Source organism: Gnatocerus cornutus, chromosome 8, assembly GCF_029298725.1.
Source record: "Gnatocerus cornutus isolate USDA-ARS CGAHR chromosome 8, icGnaCorn1.1, whole genome shotgun sequence".
Lineage (NCBI taxonomy): Eukaryota > Metazoa > Arthropoda > Insecta > Coleoptera > Tenebrionidae > Gnatocerus > Gnatocerus cornutus.
This window is the reverse complement of record NC_142240.1, coordinates 11,196,777-11,218,397: the sequence shown is the minus strand read 5'-3', so window position 1 is coordinate 11,218,397 and position 21,621 is coordinate 11,196,777. Positions and strand designations below refer to the sequence as shown.

Sequence of the window (21,621 nt, the reverse complement as noted above, 5' to 3'; positions counted from 1 at the left end):
ATTTCTGTCCCAATTAAAATGCCTTGCACCTCTATTTCAGGGAAAAAGAGCGAAGAGAGCCCAGAAAAGCGTGGGTGTGTTTGTTTATTTCGAATCATGGAAAATGTAAGTACCACTCAGAAAATTGGGGTGTTAAAATCGCTGGATTTTATCTCTAATAAAACGGACGGTTAATTGACCATCTGTTTTTCTCATTCTAGTTGGACTCGAGTTGGACCAAAACTTCACTCGCGGTAAAACCTAAATTTTGGCTCCATTTATTTTTGAAGAGTCCTTAAGAATTTCCAAAAATACTTATGAATGGCGGAGCGAGCGTAAAAACATCTCCACTACCACTACCTTAGGTAAGTCTAAAAATTTATTTAAACTCGCTTCTATCGCTAAAATTTACAATTTATATTTAAATTAACGCAACTTGCTTGTTATGAAAGTAAAATGCGAGCCAACACTTGTTGACATCTATTTTTACAAACTGGTAAGTCTCGAGTAAAAATCACTATTGATCACTGTAAAGAATATTATCGATCGCACTCAAAATCGCGATCTTCAGTTTGTTCCTCTGCTTCCCGTTCATCCTGCGAATATCCGGAAGCAAACTCTTAAAAAAGTTCAATTCGGCCTCGTCACTGCTCTCACATTTCGCCTTTTTAAGTGGTTCGTATTCGCTGTTGGTCTCTAAAGGTCGCTTGTTCACGTTTACGTCTTCACTGTACTGTTTCTCGCTGTTGCTTTCATCAAAAGCATCAATTTCGTACTGTTCATTTGTATCGTCATCCGGCGGTTCGGTTTTGGCGACCAATTCAAGTTCGTTATTTTCGTACTGCAGGACCGCGTTGCTGATGTCTTCCTTCGATAAGGTTTCAACGGACGGACGAGTATCTAGACGTTATAATAAAACGGAGTTTTGCAGTGATTTATACTTACTGGGCTTGCAAAAAGGCAAAAGAAAGCGGAGTTGTTTGGCCAGATAATACGTCCGGGTAATTCTACAGTGTTGGGAGGAAATTTGTCGCAGATAACGCGTGTAGCAGGATCTGATATTTTTCCATTTTAATTTCACCGCTGCGACTGAAGAGAAATTAAAATTTTATTGGGCTAATTTCATTATTACCATCTTCATTTAGTTCGCTCGCTATTTTCCGCCAGATCTCGTCTTGCGCTTGAAAGTTGGAGTAGCCTTCCGTCGTCGAGTCGTACAGAATTTTATGTCTGCTCACAAAGTCGATGAGCTTTTCGTTGAAATTATTAAAATTGTTGCTTTTATCGTCTGGGAATTTTTCCTGCATGGTTAATGTTACAATTATGTGAAAATAGGTCACAGGCTCACATCGGAATTAACACGTGACATAGTTATCACTCGATGCAGCAAACGACTGTGTTCCCTGTCGCCGAGAAGGTCGACGACGTGTCGCTCTAGCAACCGGATTGGCTAAACGACCTTTAGAATGTCCGCAGCCGACAGCGGTTCCCAACCAATGCAATTTCTGAGTCGTTTTCGGTTCAAATTACGGAATTTCCGGTCTGAGGGGCTAAAATATCATCCCTTAGGTGATCCTTATTGCTTCTTTGAGAAAACTAGCTCAGAACTTCAAGAATAACAATTTATAGGTTTTGATAATTACACAAACATTGAGAACGCCGTCTCGGTAGCGGCGAACTTTTGTCATGTTTACACTGATTGTGCGATATCTGGGCCCATTTTTTTGTTTACATACAGGGTGAATCCGGATAAAATACAATACTCTTAACCACCTAGGAGTATAGATTATAATTTAACTTAACAAGTAAAAAAAGTGGTTATTGCAAAAAATAATTTATTTGAAATAAATGGAGCACTCAAAGGGGCTACAGGTAATCTCAACTGGTTCGTAAGAGAAAAATTCTAACTTAAATTAATCCAAATTTGAACAATTCGTCACTGCAAAACGCGCGTTCTCTCTATCACAATTAGTGTTAAACTGACGGGACCTCCAATAATTTTTTTGCCATTTATTTATCAGCGTTTTTCGATTATTTAATATTGGAACTGGCTAATCCTAACAAATCAGTGGCGCACGGCGGTTCCAGCACTTCAAGCCCATTGTATTTTTCGATTTTGTATTTTATTCGGATTCACCCTGTATAGCGAAAAGTTTGTGATTAACATAGCACGAGAAAATATCCGAATTTTAGCGATTATAGTAATAAATACAAAAGATTTGGATTATTATTTATTATATTATTTGGAATATTATAATATAATTAACTATGTAATATAGTTGGACGTTTTGTTACTGCAAATATCGAATGACTAAAGCAAATCTGATTAATGAGCCCAGAAAAAAATGGCAAAAAGTTGAACTACTTATACGTTTTTTACTTGAAAAACAACTTGAACAGGCACATCATAACAACTATCGTATTCTGGAGTTTGGAACTGAAACTCATCACATAAAATAAGCTTTTTTCCCGGTCAATTGAAAATTCTCTGTATTAGCCGATTATCGCCATTATCAGTTCGCTTTTACTTCATTACCCAACCATCCCTTTATATCTCATTTGTCATTGTTATCCTGTAACTTTATTATGTCCTCATCTCCCGAACGTCAATCTATGACATCATTAATCCAATTTTATTTCTTTCCTCTTGGATAACGCTAATATTGCTTGCCTCATCCTTTCAGCTTTGAAAGTATCAATAGATAATACCTTATGAGATAAGGGGAATTTTATGTGCTGCGATTTGTGCATTGAGTAAGAATTCTTTAGCAATGTTCTTTGAAATAATAAAATCCAATTCGGTAAGGATATAATTAGCAATTTTTACGACCTAAACAAATCGACTTGCGAAGTGAATTCACAAATCAACTAAAATTATTTTTGACTCGATTTCCTTCCGCGCTCTATAAAAAACCATTGATTACAGTAAACAAATAAACATGTATTGGTATTTATGTCGTAATAAACAACAAGAGGGAGGAGTAATGAATATTAGTATAATTGTATTGATTGAAATATACAGACTATGACCTAAAACACTTTTGTGGCTTCCATTTCTAAAACACCTTAACAATATTTCCCGATGTCAATGACCAATTGAAAATATTGATCCTCCCCTTGTTATACAATTAGGCGCACCCTGTCGGTGACGTATGAAACTGCATCCCCCCACCAGAAAAATCCGTCGCGGCGCCTGAAAATCGACGTTGTAGTACTACCCTACAAGTAGTATTCGTTATCATGTTAAATATAAAATTTTTATTTGCCTGTTTATAGAAATGATGTATTTTTTTATCGAAATGTTTATTACGCACGCTGCCGAGTGGACGATGTAGCGAAAATGAAGTGAAGCCACGCGAAGTGTTGTTTTATTAATAAAAATGTAAAATAGCAAAGTGGCTCGTATCATTAAACAATCAGGTAAATTTTTTTATTATTGAGGTATCCGTCACTGGAGGCTGCTGTCCTTTCTAATTCTGAAGTGAGGTAGATTTACCCAGTTTTTAAATCAAAAGCAAATCGATTATTGATTTTATTAATAGTTTTATTCAAAAACTATCACCCATTTACCCATTGACGTTTGTTTCTGTATCTGCGTAGCCGTACACTTCACGAATAGTAAAAGATGTTAATTTTAGTCATGTTTCGGCGTTAATCCCGAAGACTCGTCGCCACCTAGTAATCCATTTCTTGCTTGCCAGTAAAACCCAGTAGTAATCAACATGTCGGTACCTGGAAGTACCTCTGGTGTGTCTAGTCGACGTCAGAAGCGCATGGGACCTGCACCTTTCGCCTCTTTTGAGGACCTCTCTGACGAGGTGAGATCCCGTGTACGTATCACCATGTAGCTTAGCCCTCGACACCCTACCCAAAGCATGCACCCCGCTTATGCATATTATGTAAATATCAACTTGTTCCAACTTTCTGACTGATAATTTTGTAGTTGGAAAGCCCAGAAGACAAAAATCCTGCTGGTTCGGTCGTGCGATTGCCAGGCATTCGCGAAGACGCCACCCCCACGCCCAGTAACACGCCAGCAGCTTTAGAGCATCCCGAGTTTGTGTACACTGGGATCAGTTTAGTGGGGGCGGCGACCCTCTCGCCTCCAAACACCGCGATGTCGACGCTGCCGAGTCCGAGAGTTGGTTTGCAAACACCAAACACTCCAAGGATCGATATTTCTAGAGCTAGCAGCTCTTCACATCACGACAGCAGAGACAGCACACCTGAGCGAGAATTATTCGAAAGCCACGATCCGGCGACAGCGAAACTAGGTTTAGGTTTCAGAGAAGAAGGTGCGTTAGATCTGCGATCGTCTACTGAAGAATTAGATTTCCAAGATCCTCAAGAAGTTAAGAAAAAAGGTAAAACTCGCCCACAATCACCATCATGTTTGCACGATGAATCCCATCATCAAAGAAAAGATTCACAAAGCTCCGAACTTGGATTACTCTGTATTTCGGGGCGAACTTCACGTTTATCAAGCATCGGAAGTCAAGGATCAGGACATAGCCGTTTGTCTAACGCTAGTCATCTTTCTGTTATCTCAGGACAATCTGGGCTCTCACGGTCACCATCGCCGCATAAAATGTTATTAGAAACATCGTTCTGTGGGACTAAGGCGCCCGATGGAACGCCCGCAGCCACCATTGAACAAACAGGGACCAAAATGGAGGCCGAAGTACTTGAAAAAGTATTACTAGCGAGGAAACAAGATCCTACGCAAGCGGTCTTAGCCGAAGGCATATCCGTTGCCGAAAAAATTCCTCCGGAGAAACCGCTGCGCAAAACTGAAAAACGTGTACAAAGTGTTAAAAGTGATATTACCATTAAAGTAGACGAACCGCAATCCGGGATTAGCAATAATACACCGAAAATTCCTAGAAAGTTTGTTTCGAAAAGTGGCGTTGAATACATATACATACCGCTAAAAGGTCCTTTACCTCCAGAACATAAGGAGTCTGCGACAGCCACCAAAACTAAAGTGCGCGAAGTTAAATCAGCCACCATCCAATCGAAAACAAACCAAGTTTCCACGAAACCTAAAGCCAAATCAGCGACTCCATCGCCTGTGACTGTGAAGAAAGAAGATCATCCGAAATATATCAGAATCAAACTCAAACCGGATTACATGTACAGTCACGACGACGAGGAGGCCACTTCCACGCAAGACAGCATGCAGAAACCTGACACGTTAGATTTAGCACGGAAAACTTCACCGAATCTCACCGAAAGCACGAAACTAAAAGAAGAACCGCAAAAAGTTGAACAAGGAATTAGTCTTTCAAGTACACCTAGCGCTAGTCCGAAACCACAGCGACAAACCTTCTTGAAAGACAACATTGGTAGCAAAACACCGTCACCATCTTTGTCACGTAAGAGCTCGTTTGCTTCCCTTTTTAGAAGTAAAGAAACTATACTTAGTCCAGAGTCGCCAACCGTGCCGGGGTGCAGAAGAAAAAACACAATCACGGGAATCCTAAGAGAAGCTAGTGATAGTCTAAGAGAACGAAGTCGAAGTCGTTCCAAAAGCAGAGAACGAGACAAATCGTCAACTTTATCAACAGCACCGTCTTCGACGGAAAGCATAGACAGTAAGAAACAGAAATCAGTATTTTCTAGATTTAAATCAAAGAAAAGCGACAGCAAGTCCAAACTAGACCACGAAAGTACAAGTTCCAGTGAAGTTCTACCAAGTATTGAAGGCATTGCCAAAGTAGAATTTAAATTTAACGATAGTTCCAAACTGAGGTATTACGAAACTCCGTTAGAAGGTGACAGTATTCGCATTCCACTGCACTCACCTACACACTACGAAGACCGCGGCATCCTGCAAGATTTGAAGACTTCCAGTCAAGATTCGCAAGAAACTGTTATCGAAGTTTGTCGAAATGTTGAAGCCATCGTTGAAACAATACCCACACAAGAAAGCAATACAAATAAGGTGCACAGTTCCAAACCAGAACTAACCAAAAGACAAAGTAGTACAAGTAGCGAAAACGTAGTTTTTTCAACGAAGTTAGGAAGTAATAATGAAATTTTCTCAACAAAGTTACCTAAAGATCGCCAACCGAAAACTCTACCGAATGAAACTAAATCGGACGAGACGCCACAAAAGGTTGTCACACCGAAAGCAGTTACGCCACCGCAAAAAATCATGCCTCCTTCGCCCCAACAAAGCGTGCAAATAGTTCGGACCCCCGAAACTATCAAAGAAGTTAAAAGTAGTAAACGCGAACTGAGAAATAACAGAACGTCGACTCTTGAAGACGACAAATATTCCTCGGAATCAGAACGCGATTCTGAAGTGGATTCTTCGAAAAGTAGGAAAGACTTAGATTTAAAATTAGATTTAGATTTTCTCGAGCCGGAACGCAAAGGTTTGGTTGTGCAACAAGACTCGTACGAAGACGAACTGCCGTATATTCCCACAACGCTTCCTCAAGAACGATCAGCAGCGGTTCCCATCGTCCCAATCAAACAACGATCAACCTTCGAGATGAAAACCTACTCAATCGAACGACCCAGATCGACAACACCCATCAATCCGAGTTGTTTGGAAGAATACTGTGAAGAAGTCATGGGGAATTTCAACACGGAAACTGTTACGAAAACGATAGAGAAACTGAAAATTTCGCTACCGAAGCACGAGTCCATGGATAAACCTGCGAAGTCTCCACGCAAAGGTAGCAATACGAATTGGTTTGAATTCGCAGAGAAAGGCATCAGTACGTCCGGTAGACGCTCATCGTTGACTCAAGAGAGCGATACGCCACCGCCACTGCCCCCGAAAGGGATACAGAAAGAATGGATTAACTTTGAGGAAATCCCAGAGCGGCGGAAACCGCCAAAGAAAATACAAACATTGCCCTCGAGAGGACATATCGATGTAACCGACTCCGTACAAGATAACGTTGTATATAATTACGTGAATCCCGAAGAATGCAAGTGTGAATGTCACGAAATCACCGCACGGGAAAGGGAGAAAAGAGAGAAGGATAACGGAGGGGTACAAGAGGACGAGTTACCTTTACTCGAAGATGAGCAAGTTGACGAAGAGAAAGTGGATCGATTGAAATTAGATGCTGCTATTGCTGACCGTAGAAGTATAGTAAGGTGAGTTGAAAACACAGTCACAACACGTCTAATTCTGTTTCCAGTGATTCTTCTGTAGATTTGAGCGCAGCTGTTGAACCTCCGGAAGCAAATGGTGTTGTTAAGTTAAGGCCATTTACAAGCGACTTAGGAGTGTCAAGCAACAGATCTAGCATTATATCCCAGGTGAGGGGGTGTTCTTCTGTTATATTGTGCTAAAAGTGAATGTTCCAGGATGAGCCCGAATCTCCCGATTCTGGATCGCCAAATGCCTTTCCCAAGAATCTTAAACCTTACTAGGATATAAAAACTAGTCATAGTTTTCGTATTTTGTTTATCATTTTCAATCGAAGCAAGCAGTGTTGTATAAATAACAGCAAAAAACAACAAAAAAAGTGTGACCTTTTATTAAAATTTTGATGTTACCATTTTAGAAACGAATTTGAACATGGCGCCCGAATCCTTCAACAATAACAAGCCTTGTATGTGTGTACGTAGGCCTATCTCTTGTCCAAATGTTATCATACTGTTATTATTGTATTTCTTGTTACCTTCTTGAAATTAGCTTCGATATTATTGTTATAAGCAATTGTTTATATTAATATCACGGTGGGTTTTCTATATTCAACAAAAGCGACGTATTTACAAAACCGAAGTACCTACATTTATTCTTTTAGATATATTAAGGATCATTTCCAAAAATGACGTAATATCAGATTTCGGTTGTATAAAGTACAGACTTTTAATATTTTGCTTGTTTATAAATAATGTTGATAATTATTATTAAGTCACGAAATACTATTGTACAGTAATGTTCAGTAATAAAATATCCGTGTTTACGCAACATTTCATTAATATTTCCAATACAATTACAAGCAAAAAAGCGCGGGACAATGACCGACTACCTCGTCCGAAAGTTTTTGTCCCCAACTGTATCAGTTGTGCAACCGCTCAACATGATGTCGCAATTTTTTTCCTAGAAATCGGGAAAAAGCGAAAATCATCCTCCATCAGTCCACCTCCGTTCAGGCGCCATCAGCCTAACAAATATTTAAATGACTAATAGTGATGACACTTCCATTTTCACAGATCAGTGACTTGCAATTTTTTTCTTCAGCCGGAAGTGTTTACTTTTGTTTATCTGGGCATCATACCATACTCAAGCGCATTTATCACCAAATAAACAGAAACCATGAGGGTTGAATGAAACTACACAAGATAACGATTTTATTGGAAATATATTTTAACGAATCTTCGACTTTAAAACTTCGAGAGCTTTTCTAAAATGCATTGTACACAAATCTAAAGGTGTTTGCCCGTCTCTATTTTTGGTCTCTAGGTCGCCTCCACTCTGTACCAACAATTTAGCGACGTCTTGCCTGTCTTCTTCACAAGCTAAATGGAGAGGAGTTGAACCATAAGCGTCGCGTGGATTTACATTGAGATGATCCCCTTTTTGGATTAGCAGTCTAACTATTTCTAAGTTACCTTTAGAAGCGGCGCGGTGAAGTGGAGTGGCCCCCCTTTTATCAGCAATGTTTACATTAGCTTTGTACTCGAGTAATTTAACACAAATCTGATGAAATAGGTATCAATATTGTATTCATGAACTGGGAATTACCTCATACCATTAACCAGCCCTTAGATGCTGCATACTGAAGAGCAGAGTGCCCTTCAGACGACTGGTGATTAACCGCAGCCCCTTTTTCCAATAACAAAGCAACAATCTCTGCATGTCCTGCTGAACTTGCTAGAATTAGAGGAGTGGTGTCGGTGTCATCTCTGGCGTCAATGGGGGAGCCCAACTCTACTAAATGTGTTGTAAGCTTCAAGTTACCACCCACACAACACCAATGTAACAATATTCGATTGTTCTGAAAGAGAAAAATGCGGACGTGTTTACAAAGAAGACTTCTCACCTCATCTTCTTTGGATATCAAAGACGGGTCTTCCTCCAGTCGGTTTTTCACGAGTTCAAAATCACCTTTGTGTGCTGATTCAAAAATTGTATTTGGTCTGGCCATTGATCCTGAATTAACTAATAAAAACGAAGAAATATTCAAGGCTTGTTCCAGATTGTTTAACTAATGTCAACACTAACCTCAAAATCCGTCACTCTTACATGAACTACCGAAAACGTTGAACTAGAACTGTGACTGATTTTGGGGACGAAGTTTACTCCGTCGCGGACACAACCATAACAAGCGAAAAATAAAACTTTGGCTGAGAACGAGTTAAAAATCTTTTTAATCTAGAAATGTACAAACGAGCTACCGCGCAAGGAATTTTCAGTCTACTGTCATTGTAGTTTGACAGTTGTTGTTAACCTAAGTAAAAAGCATGGGGAAAAAAAAGGCAAAGACGCTAAATGTTGTGTCTTTTGACGAAGAAACGGTCCCCAAAAACGTGGCCGAGCAAATACTTGCCAACGGGAATGAATCTGAATCGAGGGAACAAAAAGTGGCGATTCCAGAGTCAGTAGAAGACTCTGGGAAAAAAAAGAAGAAAAAGAAAAAGAAATGGAGCAGTGATGAAAACGTAACGCATACAGTACAATTAGAGTCACAAGAAGAAAATGACACAAAAGTAAAAGGTGAAAAGATGAAAAAGAGAACAAAACAAGTTACTGAAGAAGTCCAAGAAGATGAAGTTAAACCTAAGAAAAAACGGAAAAAAATCGAAACCGAGGCCCCTGAAGAAACTGACCCAAACAATCCAACTGAACCTAAAAAGAAAGACTCAATTAGAGAACAGAAACGGAAAAAATTCGCGAAACTTTTGGAAGAGAAAAAACTTAAATCAGACTTGGCTCTACAACAGAAATCCTTGGAATATTTATCAAAGTGGAAACACTGCAGAAATGAATGGAAATTTGAGAAGTTGAGACAGATTTGGTTGCAACACAACATGTACGATTCCGCGAAAATACCCCAAGAATTTTGGGAGACTTTGGTTGAATATTTAAGTAATGCAAAAGGCAAGGCGAAGGAAGCAATTTTAAAAGACGCTGTGAAAATCATAGAAGAGAGCACAGATGACAGTGGAGAGGCGAAGATTAACAGAGCACGAGATGTTGTACAAAGTTTGCAAGAATAAACGTGATTTGCTTTTAATTTAATTTTTAAATTGCACCCTTAAGAAGTAGTTCAATCCTCGTCGCGTGGTAGGTCAAAGTGAAAGCTACTTTGACAGTAGATCAATTGACAATTTTCTGATTATTTTTCTTGTTTAATAATTTCCCACATTTTTACATAAATTTTCGGAGCTACATATCTTCGGAATTACAATTGTTTTTCTCGACCTTTTTCTGATAAGAATCCGATGTTTACATATCCCGGATTCGAATTTTCAATTCGAAAAAAAGTTATAAATATCATTTTGGTCGATATCTCGCTTATTTCCGGAGCAAACTTAAGTTGGTGCTCATTTAATTTATAATTTAGTTAAGACATTTATAAAAATTTACATGCATTTACATATTTTCTAAATAAGGCAAAAACAAAATAAAAGTTGTCTTTTTATGGGAAAGTTGGGATTTGTTTAACCTTCAGTGACCAAACAGCTGATCGCAGCGCCCGCGCTCAGTTGCTCGAATTTGACGTTAGTTGGAACCCCCTTGTTCTGAAAATGTACAACAAACTAAGCGCCTGTCATAAGAAAAAGTGCACGTTTGAAGACGACGGACCACCCGAGAAAAAACTACTGTCTGACGGTGATATAATAATAAAACAATTGTCTGAAAAGCAGAGAAACACGAAAGTTAATCTTGATGAGTAAGATCATAAAACTTTGATATTGAAGATTGTAACATTCTTAATTTTCAGGCAATTATCTGCAAAGAATCAGTTTTACAAATCCACTGAAGTACAATCAGTGACAAATTATACATCAGGCTCTGTCAGTTTAGAACAATTCAACTCAACTTTGCAGCTGATGAATGATATTGAAAAACTGAAGTCATGTGGACTCTCAAACGAAGAGATTCAGTTTATGAGGGACTGCAGGAGTGGAGAAGCTATGAAAGAAAAGCACAGAAATTTAAATGAGGCTGTAAGGATAGAAAGACTGGCAAATATTCATAATAGAATCAAACAGTCTGAGAATGATTGCATAAAGTAAGAAAGAACCTTTGGTCTGTTAACAATTATAATTTATTTGCTATTTGTAGGGAAACTGTGAAATCTAATGGATTAAAAGCTGAAACTAGTTTAGCCCTCAAGCCCACAAGCACTGAAACAAAACTATTAAAATTTGCTCTAGAAAACAACAGAGAAACTAAAGAAAAGCTCCCAGGTCCAATGGATGAAATAAAAAACGTGGAACAAAAATTGATAGACGATTTATCTGTTATCGATATTAAGAAAATCAGAAAAAAAGCTCGCAGTTTGGCTAGACAGATTGAAACTCTGAGTAATCCTCCATTGAAGGAACCTCCTGCAGGAAAAAGTAAAATAAAGAATCCCATGAGCGCAACATCCAAATGGGATCTGAAAGAATGTCAGCCTGAGAAACAAGTTGAAGAACATAAAGTATTTACGTGTAAAGCCCAAAATTATTACACAATAAAAAACGGACAAATAGTCAAATTAGATAAAGTTCAGAACACAACACAACCAGAGACGAGAAAGTTATCTGAAGAAGAAATTAAGAATGTCGATAAATTCAGGAATTATGAAAAAGGGACTCCTTCAAGGGTGCTTTACTTGAAAAATTTGCCTGGTGGAGTACAAGATGCGGACCTAAAAAGTATAATGGGAAACTTTTCAAAATTCCTAATATCAATAAATATTATGAAAGGCAGAATGCGCGGACAAGCCTTTATAGAATTTCAAGGTAAAACTTTTAAAAAAACACATTTCGTATAACTAAGGTTTATTTTAGATGTAACAGCAGCTGGGAATGCTCTGGATGAATGTAATGGAACGATTCTTCGCGGTAAACCTGTCGTCATTCAATTTGGTAAACAGAAATGACGATTACCTGGATTCTGGACGTAAACTTCAAGGATCTACAAGCAGAGAACAAAAGATTATTGGGTTCAAGCAATGACAGAGTCAGGAATAAATAATTCAGTTTTGACCCATCGGGAATAAGCGGATTAAACAATTTCAAACTCGCCACTACCTGTAATGATATTAAAGTTTTATTGTAAAAATAACAAAAGAAATAGCTACGTAAAGTGATTATAAAACTAAAGAAATAAAGATCTATAGTTATGTAAAAATTTATTCATTTTCTTTCTTTTCCTTTTCAACTGCTTCAGCTGAAGGTTCTGAAAACCACATTTGTATTGCTGTTAATTTTCTGGTTCTCTATTTACCAATTTTGTTTTCTTCTGGTCTCTGATGAGCTACATCCTCGGCAGAGGGCTGCACTCTCTCAGCTTCGGCAGGTGGCGGTCCTGCATACATAGCCGGTGGATGTCCATCAGGATTGGGAGGCATCGGCTGTCCTTCTGGAACCGGCCCATGTGGTGGATACAAATGAGGTCTATTCATATGCGGATACTGTGGATACGGCTGATGATAATAAGTATGAGGAGGATACTGAGGAGAATACGGTTGATGGTACCCCTGTTGCTGCGGATACCCATAAGGGGGATGCGGCGGACGTGGAGGCAGTGGTACAGTCTGAGGATTATTCTGAGGATATTGTTGATAGGGAGGAACTTGCCCAGGAGCCATCATATTCTGTTGCGGTGGATTTGGCGGCATCCCATGAGGACCCGGAGGCATATGAGGCGGAACGGGATGCGCTTGAGGCATATGCGGAGGTGCCCCATGAAGGTGCATCGGCGGCTGATTAGCAGGCGGTGGGATATTGTGCTGTGGAGGCGGCATGTGCTGCGGAGGTGGAACCAGAGGTTCTGTAAGTGGTGCTTGTTGAAGAGGCTGCTCTGGCGCCTGTGGAGGTGGTTTGTGTTCTGGAACTTCTAGTGGTTTACTTTCTGGCGTGCCGTTGGTTGGTGGAGGCTGATTCACTGGACTGGGGTTGTCGTTGGGTGTCGCTGGTTTCTCGTCTTGTTCCATGGGCTGCACGTTACACGGTATAAATTAAAGTAGTACACTCACTACTTTACTTCGCAGACGGCGCTCAAATAGTAAAATGCATACACTACTTTGTACAAATAGGATGGTCATTTTAGTATTAATGGTTAGATAGCACACAGTGACCAACACCAAATTAGTACACATCTACAAAACAATCAAGTTTTAATACTAAAATTAACAAACCGTTTCTGGAAAACAATACTTACGTGTTTAACTTTAAATAAAACAACGAAAATGTCATTCAGCAGTTTAAAAAAAGAAAATAACATAGTTGCAAGCATAACTTTATTAATAACTAACCTATAAGAGTCAATAAAATAAGTAATACATGAAGGAGCTTAAATTAAAAACTGAAGATCATGGAAACGAATGAAGAACAAGGGATGAAAGTGACGTGTAGCTACGCAATATTGAGATGGAGACAGTAATAAGAAATGACGGCAATTTAAGCTGAACTTCCAATCATAGAAAGTAGAACTAATGACTCCATTCAGTAAAATAAAGTATCGCTTTTTTATCAATATATGTACAATGTAAAATTGAGTTGAAAAAGATAAATAAAAACTTACCATATAAAAAGACACTAAATATGTGATTATCTCAACTTTTAGTTCTGCTTCCCTTTAGAGTGCATGCGAAAATTGACTAGTCTTACTTTTAAAGTAAACTTTACACAATCCGACAATACCGAGCACTTTAACTAAAAATTATAAAACAAACATTCAAAATAAGTTAGTACATAAACAAATACCCCCATACTTTGTAAAACTTTAAAAACACGATCTGTTTGTGTACCCACTTACCGGTGATGACCATCCCATTTAGAAGCCTACAAGTACTTTCACCATAGAATCTAAGTTTGCTGCCAAGTAACATAACATTTTTCATGTTATGTCACCTATATTCTGTACACCTTTCTACTTCTTGCATGCTATTGAAAGTTATAACAAAATACAGCACTAGCTAAAATACCTCTGATTGGGGCTGTCCGTCTTGTTGCATAGGCTGTTGCTCTGCTTGCACGGTTGGTGCGGCTTCCGGTGCAGGAGGAGCTCCATTTTCCTCTAGTTTCGGCTTCTGTTCTTCTAAACTCTTCATTCTTTCCTTCTTCAACAAGTCATACTGGCGCTCCACCATCTTTTGGAAAGCGTCATCATCGACAGCAGGCTTGCAATGCTAACAACACAACAATAAAATAAGGAATTTCCGGAAAACCAATCGCACCTTTTTCAACTCCTCTTGGAACTGTTCGCTGCTTTCTATAAATTTCCGTTTTTTCGCCTCGAATCTTTCCTCAATTTGTTGCAACTCCGCTTCCAACTTCTTCTGGTGCATAGTCAGAGATTGGACTTGTCGCTTCAAAACTTGCATCCGACCGGTCGTTACCACCGAGCGCACATCAGGGACGACCGTATCAGAGAAAATTTCGTTGATAAGACGATGATTTCTCAGAAACCGAGCATAAGCCACATGTTTCACTGAATAACCATCATCTTGATCTAAAAGTAAACAAACCGTTCTATTTTTGAAAAAGTAACGAACAGCCTACCGTCTTCATCTTCAGCGGCTTGGATTTCAATACGACGATCCACAGCTTGTTGTTTGGCCGACACGCCGCTTCTATCGTGAGCATCATTCTCGGTGCCTTAAAAGGTTAGCAAACAAATATAGTTTTCGTATCTGTAACACTTAGACTTACCGGGTTTACCTCGGTTTTTAGCAGCGATAAAGGCTAAATACGCTGGCGAGTTGTGGTAAGTCTTCAAGGATTTCTCGTACTCGAGCTGAAAACAGAGTTTTTATCACAGTCGCGTGTATCGATAAGTCACCTTTTCAGATTCGTATTCCTCGACGTATTCCGTTTTGTCTTCTTCAGGGAGGTCTCTCCACATCTGACCTATGATCTTCCCGATCTCCCATAGCTTCAGATCTGGATTTTGAGCTTTGACTGTGTCCCATACCTTCCTGCTGTAGCGCATGTAGGGCATGAGAGGTTTTTCTGGCGGTTTCGGGGGCTTGATAGTCCGCGGATCATTCTAAAAAAGATGTTTGTTAAAGTTTGACGACACGTTGTTGGTTGCAAAGGTTAGAGACATACCTGCCAGTAATTCTGGTTGTTGTAGTTGTAATTCGAGTAAGTGGGATTGTAATTTTGGTTATAACCGGGATTATAACTAGTGTAATAGCCCTGGTTATAACTATTGTAATTATAACCGTAGCTGTGACCCTGGTTATAATAATAGTAATTGTTACCGTAACGATGCATCACTCTAAATTAAAATCTACTAAAAGTGAACAGTTTTTAGATACGTAAATGGTATTTGTTCTAGATAAAGTCAGAATTATCAACAGATAAGTCATCGAGCTTATGAAAGAAAAAACAAATATTTACTTACCGCGGAGCTCTTTCCCACTTTTTGTGGCAAAAAACCTGGATGCCCATTTGGTGTTGTTACAAATGGACTGGTTTCTTTCTGTAAATACAACTGCAAGATTTATTGACCTGTTTTACGAAACGAGAGAGTTTCAACTGATAACAATAAGTAAACAAAAAGCGACAAGTACATGAGATTGATAATGAGAGGAAAAATGGGACAAAAAACGGAAGTTTGATGGTATCGTAATCTCTTTAAAAAGAATGCGAAGGAGAAGTTTTTTGAACTCATGGGACAATATAAAAATAACCATCAGAAAGACTTACATTCGCTGCACCTCCCGAGGCTCCAGACGCCCTTAAACGCTCTAGAAAAAACGCACATGTTTATTACAACGAATTAAAATCCACAGTTGCGTGCAAATTTAAACAAATCGTTAAAAATTCTAAATTCTACTTACCTTACGCATTCACAAATTATTACAAGAGTTAAAATAAAAAGTACACTCAAATTTGTAAAAACCATGTTAATGAGTGCAATGCTACTCAATAATAAGCATGGAAATGATAGCGCCTAGTCTGCTACTTATCAACATACAAATGCAAATCGCGGATGAAGAAGGTGAAAAGCAAACCACCAGAAAATTGATGCTCATGCTTCTAAAAAGACTTCAATCTAAGCTAAGTGTCTAGAAATTTCTGATGGATCTCTTTTCCCTTTTGGTCGTAATGAAGTGTGAAATGAAGCAAAGCTGCTGTTGAAAATCGAAACTCTGTCAAATCATTAAAGGAATGTTAATAAAACGAAGTTTGCAGTTACCTTTCAATATGTTGAAAGTCATGGGCACGCCTGCCGACAGCAAATCTGAACAACAAACACAAACAAAGCATATCATCAGCACTATTCTACAAAAAAAAGGATACCATGGCTTATATCCAACTAGGTCAAAAATCTAGAAACTTATAAACCATAGTACTTGGCTTAAAATCTAATAAAACATGCTATTAACTTGTAAATTCAAATGCTAATAAATTCATCATTTCAATAATAATTAAAATAATAATTAAGTAAAAAACAGCGTTTACAAAAATACTCATGCGAACGACAAGCTCTGAAAGAATTTACTGGATTTACTTCGATACGTTGTCAAAACTAAGAATTACTGGAAATCTACGGGACTTCGCGTAATATATCTCAATTTATAATGCAAATTGTTACTTATTAAAATTCTTACGGTTTGTTTGGGGGCTAGGCATTTGCATCGCTACTTGTTTGTAATTGGCTGGAAGAGCCATTTTGCCACAATTAATACAAAATTCACAAACACACTAACAACTAAAATCACAAATTTAGTATTTATACATCAGATCTAAAATGAGGGAAATTGAGATTCTTCCAAAATTGCATTAAAATCTACACGATGACGCTTTCACGGTGCCATGTCTGTCATTGTTGGCAGCTGTCAAATTTCATTTTCGGCCTCATCCACCGGTGCCAACATTAGTGACCAAAATAACTAGATTCAAACTTAAGTCTAAGAAGCAGGATTTCACTTTCTTCGTGTTTTCCTAGTCTTTTTTCCTTATCTTATCTTGTTATTTTATGTTATAAAAGCTAGATGCGATAAAACTTAACAATTTTATTGTAACACAAACTATAGGCAACCAATAATACATACGTGTATCTTTATAGACTCCACTTTTGCTAATTCAAAAAATTATTTCCACTTTTTAAAACAAATATTACAAACACACAGTACTGCAAACAAACAACGTAACTTCAAGACCACGACAATTCATTTTTTTACATTACATAGAAACAAACGAAATAATAAATGTGGCGTGCTCCCAGTATCTATTTCTTTAAGTTCTCTAAATTACATTTTTTTCCAAAAGCATTCAGACAGAAACACAAAACATGACACCAAAATTCCAGCAATATACAACCTCATTTATTTTGAATACCACATTTCAAGGTCATTATTCGTCCAAATTTTGGGACTGTACACGAAATTTGACAGAATTTATGTATTGGGTTGTACGGTGAAAGGGTAGTTTTACGACTGTATGTTGGCACTGGTGTTGTCATCATCTTGTCATCAGATGACAGACACTTGACAGAAATAATAACAACGATGAAGTTTATCAATTTTCGATGAATTGCATTACAAATAAAGTGCTATTGCTTTTTATTCCATTGTGATTAAAAGTTTAGGACTTTAACCTCACAACAAACTAGGTAGACGAGACATTTATTAAGGATACAAATGTAGTGGTGCTATTGTTTACAACGAACAGTTTGAAATGTGATAATGCCTGTTAATACAAATTAGGAAGTTCTGAATTTTGACAAAAACTTGAATAGGTGCATAGTTTTTTGTTAAACCTAGAAAGTGTAAAGTAGCTCGATATACGACATGTATATCATTATCACTTAAGCAAGTTCTTCTAGTTCGTTGTTCGTATTAATCGCATGAATCGAATGAAGATAGTACCAGCAGTACCTTGGTCGTAATTTCAAAAAACAGTCTTCGTTTTTGTAAAAAACATCGCCAGAGTCAATAGATGATATAAATTTCAACTTCCTAAATATTGGAAACTAATTTGAACTTGTCACTGATTGCTGACAATAATGTGTTCAGTACAACAATAAAGAATGAAAAATAATGCTTTTCTTTAGGCGCACGTGCCTTGACTTTTTCTACTTTTTTTTACTTGTAGTGAAACTCCGGATGTAGAAAGTCTCTACCGTGGATTGTTTTTGAACCAACTTATCAGAGTGCATACGCGAAGTCTACGTGAAATTACATAAAATTAAAAACTTTTCAGGTTATAGTAAACAAATTTATTTTGACAGTGCCCCACTCTACCCTACTTTAAACGTATTACCAACGGTCGCTAATTACCCTAAAGTCTACATACACTGCGCGCTCACATACACCTTCCGCCACTAAAATTTGCACGGAGGTATAGGTTCTTAACAAGGAGTACACCATAAAATGCATCCGATAAGTTTTTGTTGAATTAATTGAACGTGTGTGAGTTTTTTTCTGGTCTGAAACGTGGTAGTTCTTTTTAGCAGAGTAAAGAATTTTTTTTCTCCAAATCTCGATGAGTCCTAATCCAAAAATTATTAGTTTATTCATAAATAGTCTCTACTTACCTATTCTCATCATCGTTTTCAAGTCTTCATTCAATGCTGAAAAAAACGGTGTTCCGAACCGGAACGGAAAAGTATACAGCATTTTCCTATTCGAGTACTTTCCATAGATTTAGTTACCGAAGAAATTTTTCTACTGTCATCGCAAAAGTACTCGGAATGTAAAAAAAGCAAAGTAAACGACTTTATTATTATTGAGTGATGCTGACTGAAGTATTCGATGGAGTCGCAAAGAGTCTCTGTCTTGATTACACGCCTGAAACTTTTTTTTTAAGAACTCCTAGTTCTCTACCAACGTACCCGGTACTGATTAACGCTGAATATTGTTGAGAAGAAAGAGCCTCCACGTGAACATCACCAACTGTTACAACAATGCTGTATCCTTCATCCAAAAGTTCCCCAAAACTGGGAACGTGCTGTTTCCGTGGATGCATTAAAACTGAATACAACCGAGACTTATAAGTCACTGTAATCAAAAACGCAAAAATTAACCAACTAGAGATGATGATCATCCCAACATCGCGAGCTTTTCTCAACTTCAAGTTTAATTTTATCGGCTGCTCTATCGCAATTTTCAAGAATTTCTGAAAATGGAACGTTGTTTAGCGAGCGTGTTCATTTCATTCTCACCTGGAGGATCGTCTTTAGTTCGACGTCTTTTTCTTCAAAAAGTTTAACCACTAAGAGTAAGAACAAGCTTGTTACTAACAGAACGATGAAGATTCCCGCCCACATCAACGGTGGAAACGGTAGAATTATTTCGAAAACAACCGAATAAAACGACGGATGGTACGTATAAACCGCCACCACGTCCTCAATGGTCAAGGGGTAGCTACAGTGGACGATTTCGTACCGATCTGAAGTCACTGTTAATCCCCCAATTGCAAAATCAAACTTTCGAGAAGACACGTTATGAAAAAGCGAAGTTGAGTCTCCTTGATGTTTTAGATATTTGTACGTAAAGTTCATTCTTTGGCTCAAGAGTTTGACGATTTCAACTTCAACACCGAGGAGGTCATCGCATCTTCCGTCGACTGTCTTCAAGCAGAAGACGTACGGGTAGTAGTCGAGGTATCCAATTTTCATTTCGTAACCGAAATAATTCGGACGAACGAGTTTTTTGGTGGTGTTGGTCTCCACCAGAAGCTCGTATTTTTGTCTACAATAATAACACACCCTGTATATCTCAAAATTAGTCAAACTAACCACCTTGACGCTTCCTGCTCGTTCTAAACTCTGCAGGAAGTCATTGCTGAAAGTGTTAAATTTCGAGTGAAACAAGAAAAATATAACATCGTTTTCGTAGTACGACTTGAACGATGTTGGGTCTTGTAGCATAACAAAATGGGCACTTTTCCAAGCAGGTCGTTCAAAACAGTTTTGTTTTGAAGACTGATTGTGTATAATCACTGAATGATCACCCATTTGGAGGTACCCATTCGTGTAATCTAGAGAATGTTTGTCCACGTGAAAAACAATTTGGAACGTCCGGTGTTGGTCAATAAGATCTTTAACGAACTGAGTCCTAAAATCGTGACTTTTTGGTAATAAATCGTGAATTCGAGTGGCAAAATTGGACGAAAAGGCAAAAACCAGAAGAATAAATACAAACATTTTGAACGAATTTTAGGAACTGGAGCGGTTTTAATTGGTCGATGATTAAATGAGGTGTTTTTGATTTGGTGTCAATTTGTCACCAATTTGTAGCTACAGCTCAATAATTGACTGATTTCTGGGTCATTAGAGTAATAAGGAGTTTATCGCCTACGCATTTAGACAGACAAAGCAGCGAGATTAGTTGTGCTCGTCTACTTGTCTTGAAGGTGCTGAAAAACATTAATTTTTTTGGTTACAGATTTCCTGGAAGCTCACGTGCCATAAACATATTATGCATGCATGTCAAAGAAGACAGAAAATCGAACAGTGGGCATTTAATCAATACCAAATTATTACACATAAATGTATATTTGTTCTTTGTTCTGGTGAGATTATAATTAGAGTAATTTCAAACCACATTATCTTTTATTGTTTTTAGACAAATAAACTGAAATGAACCGTAAAAGCCCAATGCAGGTGTCGATGCACTTGCTTGAATTTCGGTGGTTCTGTTCGACGTGATTTCCTTTTTGTGAGGAAGTTCGTTGTACTTATGTATACCCGCCAGATTAAAAAAGAGCAGGTGCCCTTTTAGATCTCTCGCGCCATTATAAAAGCCGTGTAAAAATAAACATCACGGCTAAGCTTAATGCAAAGAATATAAACTAAACTTAATTAACTTTAATAACCCATAAATAAATCTACGCTTCTCTTTAAACACACTTAAAATTTGAATGATTTATTCCCTAGAAACACGTTCACCTCAACAAGGTAAAAAAAGTGATGGAAACCATAAAAGTAACAAGATCCGGTGTGTAAGAGGAGATTGTTCCATAGGGTATCAAATCCCCCATGTGTGGGCGCGTTTCCGGTGGAGGAAATTACATATGGTTGAGATGCAGCTCAATCCAGCTGAACGTGTGTGCTCCACACCTTGTTATACCTTTGGAGAAAACCACACCGCTATTTCCTGGGATTGTGGGAATTTTTCATTGAAGAAGTAACAATAACCAAAGTATACCTAAATATTGAATTCTTTTATAAAAAAAATCAATTTTTGTGGCTCATCATTTTTGATAGAATTCTCTCAAAATTTGAATTAGAATTAAAAATAATGTTGAAAAAATATATTTTCACTGTAAATTGGCCTCTTTCACCTACTTATTGTGACAAATGTACAATAATAACCGTTAAAAAAAGTAAAAAATATAAAAAATAAACTTGTTATCGTTGGTCGTTTGAATTCTACTAATTTGGGCATGACATTTCGCGTAGGAAGTGTGTAGGATTTGCATGGACACCAGCGAATAATAATAGTCTAGATTTCTTTATGGACTTCAAATATGCATACAAGCTGACAAAGTAAT

At 37.9% G+C, this 21,621-nt stretch overlaps 6 protein-coding genes across 16 annotated transcripts; 3 read left to right on the top strand and 3 right to left on the bottom strand.

The window, feature by feature from the left end:
- Window positions 1–34: 34 nt before the first annotated feature.
- Window positions 35–7,918, top strand: LOC148169802 (uncharacterized). Of its 5 annotated transcripts, XM_088044454.1 has the most exons (6): window positions 35–105; window positions 201–344; window positions 3,681–3,809; window positions 3,923–7,095; window positions 7,140–7,260; window positions 7,309–7,918. In XM_088044454.1, the coding sequence occupies exons 3-6, from the start codon at window positions 3,702–3,704 to the stop codon at window positions 7,372–7,374; spliced, it is 3,468 nt and encodes a 1,155-aa protein (XP_087900580.1). In that variant the 5' UTR covers window positions 35–105; window positions 201–344; window positions 3,681–3,701; the 3' UTR covers window positions 7,375–7,918. The 5 variants fall into 5 exon arrangements, with proteins under 5 accessions (XP_087900580.1, XP_087900579.1, XP_087900578.1 ...); XM_088044453.1 differs by lacking the exon at window positions 35–105 and having other exon boundaries at window positions 153–344; XM_088044452.1 differs by lacking the exons at window positions 35–105; window positions 201–344 and adding an exon at window positions 3,065–3,399.
- LOC148169803 (uncharacterized) lies at window positions 337–1,422 on the bottom strand. Its single transcript, XM_088044458.1, has 3 exons — window positions 1,112–1,422; window positions 925–1,068; window positions 337–879 (listed from the first exon to the last, which is right to left on the bottom strand). The coding sequence occupies exons 1-3, from the start codon at window positions 1,284–1,286 to the stop codon at window positions 497–499; spliced, it is 702 nt and encodes a 233-aa protein (XP_087900584.1). The 5' UTR covers window positions 1,287–1,422; the 3' UTR covers window positions 337–496.
- Window positions 7,919–8,293: 375 nt separating the features above from the next.
- Window positions 8,294–9,267, bottom strand: LOC148169801 (uncharacterized). The gene is made up of 4 exons (XM_088043155.1): window positions 9,176–9,267; window positions 8,994–9,112; window positions 8,703–8,948; window positions 8,294–8,650 (listed from the first exon to the last, which is right to left on the bottom strand). Exons 2-4 carry the CDS (start codon window positions 9,096–9,098, stop codon window positions 8,318–8,320), a joined length of 684 nt encoding a protein of 227 aa, XP_087899281.1. The 5' UTR covers window positions 9,099–9,112; window positions 9,176–9,267; the 3' UTR covers window positions 8,294–8,317.
- Window positions 9,268–9,414: 147 nt separating this feature from the next.
- Window positions 9,415–10,187, top strand: LOC148169800 (uncharacterized). Its single transcript, XM_088043153.1, has one exon. The coding sequence runs from the start codon at window positions 9,415–9,417 to the stop codon at window positions 10,168–10,170; it is 756 nt and encodes a 251-aa protein (XP_087899279.1). The 3' UTR covers window positions 10,171–10,187.
- Window positions 10,188–10,275: 88 nt separating this feature from the next.
- On the top strand, window positions 10,276–12,298 carry LOC148169799 (RNA-binding protein 41-like). The gene is made up of 4 exons (XM_088043143.1): window positions 10,276–10,847; window positions 10,899–11,189; window positions 11,243–11,907; window positions 11,956–12,298. The coding sequence occupies exons 1-4, from the start codon at window positions 10,702–10,704 to the stop codon at window positions 12,045–12,047; spliced, it is 1,194 nt and encodes a 397-aa protein (XP_087899269.1). The 5' UTR covers window positions 10,276–10,701; the 3' UTR covers window positions 12,048–12,298.
- Window positions 12,196–16,980, bottom strand: Bap111 (Brahma associated protein 111kD). 7 transcript variants are annotated; one of them, XM_088043120.1, is made up of 11 exons: window positions 16,734–16,980; window positions 16,319–16,363; window positions 15,826–15,866; window positions 15,521–15,610; window positions 14,954–15,160; window positions 14,824–14,908; window positions 14,674–14,769; window positions 14,349–14,623; window positions 14,097–14,300; window positions 12,395–13,106; window positions 12,196–12,346 (listed from the first exon to the last, which is right to left on the bottom strand). In XM_088043120.1, the coding sequence occupies exons 1-11, from the start codon at window positions 16,792–16,794 to the stop codon at window positions 12,300–12,302; spliced, it is 1,863 nt and encodes a 620-aa protein (XP_087899246.1). In that variant the 5' UTR covers window positions 16,795–16,980; the 3' UTR covers window positions 12,196–12,299. The 7 variants fall into 7 exon arrangements, with proteins under 7 accessions (XP_087899246.1, XP_087899247.1, XP_087899248.1 ...); XM_088043121.1 differs by having other exon boundaries at window positions 14,349–14,617; XM_088043122.1 differs by having other exon boundaries at window positions 14,833–14,908.
- Window positions 16,981–21,621: the final 4,641 nt, after the last annotated feature.

Bases quoted from the DNA above. Each gene is read 5' to 3' on its own strand.
- Bap111 (XM_088043120.1), bottom strand. From the start codon at position 16,794: ATGGCTCTTCCAGCCAATTACAAACAAGTAGCGATGCAAATGCCTAGC. The intron at 15,867-16,318 runs GTAACTGCAAAC...CGTTTTTTCTAG, and splicing joins GACTTTCAACATATTGAAAG to AGCGTTTAAGGGCGTCTGGA. The intron at 15,161-15,520 runs GTAAGTAAATAT...CATCTTTTTTAG, and splicing joins AAGTGGGAAAGAGCTCCGCG to AATGATCCGCGGACTATCAA.
- LOC148169799 (XM_088043143.1), top strand. From the start codon at position 10,702: ATGTACAACAAACTAAGCGCCTGTCATAAGAAAAAGTGCACGTTTGAA. The intron at 11,190-11,242 runs GTAAGAAAGAAC...TGCTATTTGTAG, and splicing joins TCTGAGAATGATTGCATAAA to GGAAACTGTGAAATCTAATG. The intron at 11,908-11,955 runs GTAAAACTTTTA...GGTTTATTTTAG, and splicing joins AGCCTTTATAGAATTTCAAG to ATGTAACAGCAGCTGGGAAT.
- LOC148169803 (XM_088044458.1), bottom strand. From the start codon at position 1,286: ATGCAGGAAAAATTCCCAGACGATAAAAGCAACAATTTTAATAATTTC. The intron at 1,069-1,111 runs GTAATAATGAAA...ATTTCTCTTCAG, and splicing joins GAGCGAACTAAATGAAGATG to TCGCAGCGGTGAAATTAAAA. The intron at 880-924 runs GTAAGTATAAAT...TATAACGTCTAG, and splicing joins TTTGCCTTTTTGCAAGCCCA to ATACTCGTCCGTCCGTTGAA.
- LOC148169801 (XM_088043155.1), bottom strand. From the start codon at position 9,098: ATGGCCAGACCAAATACAATTTTTGAATCAGCACACAAAGGTGATTTT. The intron at 8,949-8,993 runs GTGAGAAGTCTT...TTTCTCTTTCAG, and splicing joins TGATATCCAAAGAAGATGAG to AACAATCGAATATTGTTACA. The intron at 8,651-8,702 runs GTATGAGGTAAT...CTATTTCATCAG, and splicing joins CATCTAAGGGCTGGTTAATG to ATTTGTGTTAAATTACTCGA.
- LOC148169800 (XM_088043153.1), top strand. From the start codon at position 9,415: ATGGGGAAAAAAAAGGCAAAGACGCTAAATGTTGTGTCTTTTGACGAA.
- LOC148169802 (XM_088044454.1), top strand. From the start codon at position 3,702: ATGTCGGTACCTGGAAGTACCTCTGGTGTGTCTAGTCGACGTCAGAAG. The intron at 3,810-3,922 runs GTACGTATCACC...ATAATTTTGTAG, and splicing joins CTGACGAGGTGAGATCCCGT to TTGGAAAGCCCAGAAGACAA. The intron at 7,261-7,308 runs GTGAGGGGGTGT...TGAATGTTCCAG, and splicing joins GATCTAGCATTATATCCCAG to GATGAGCCCGAATCTCCCGA.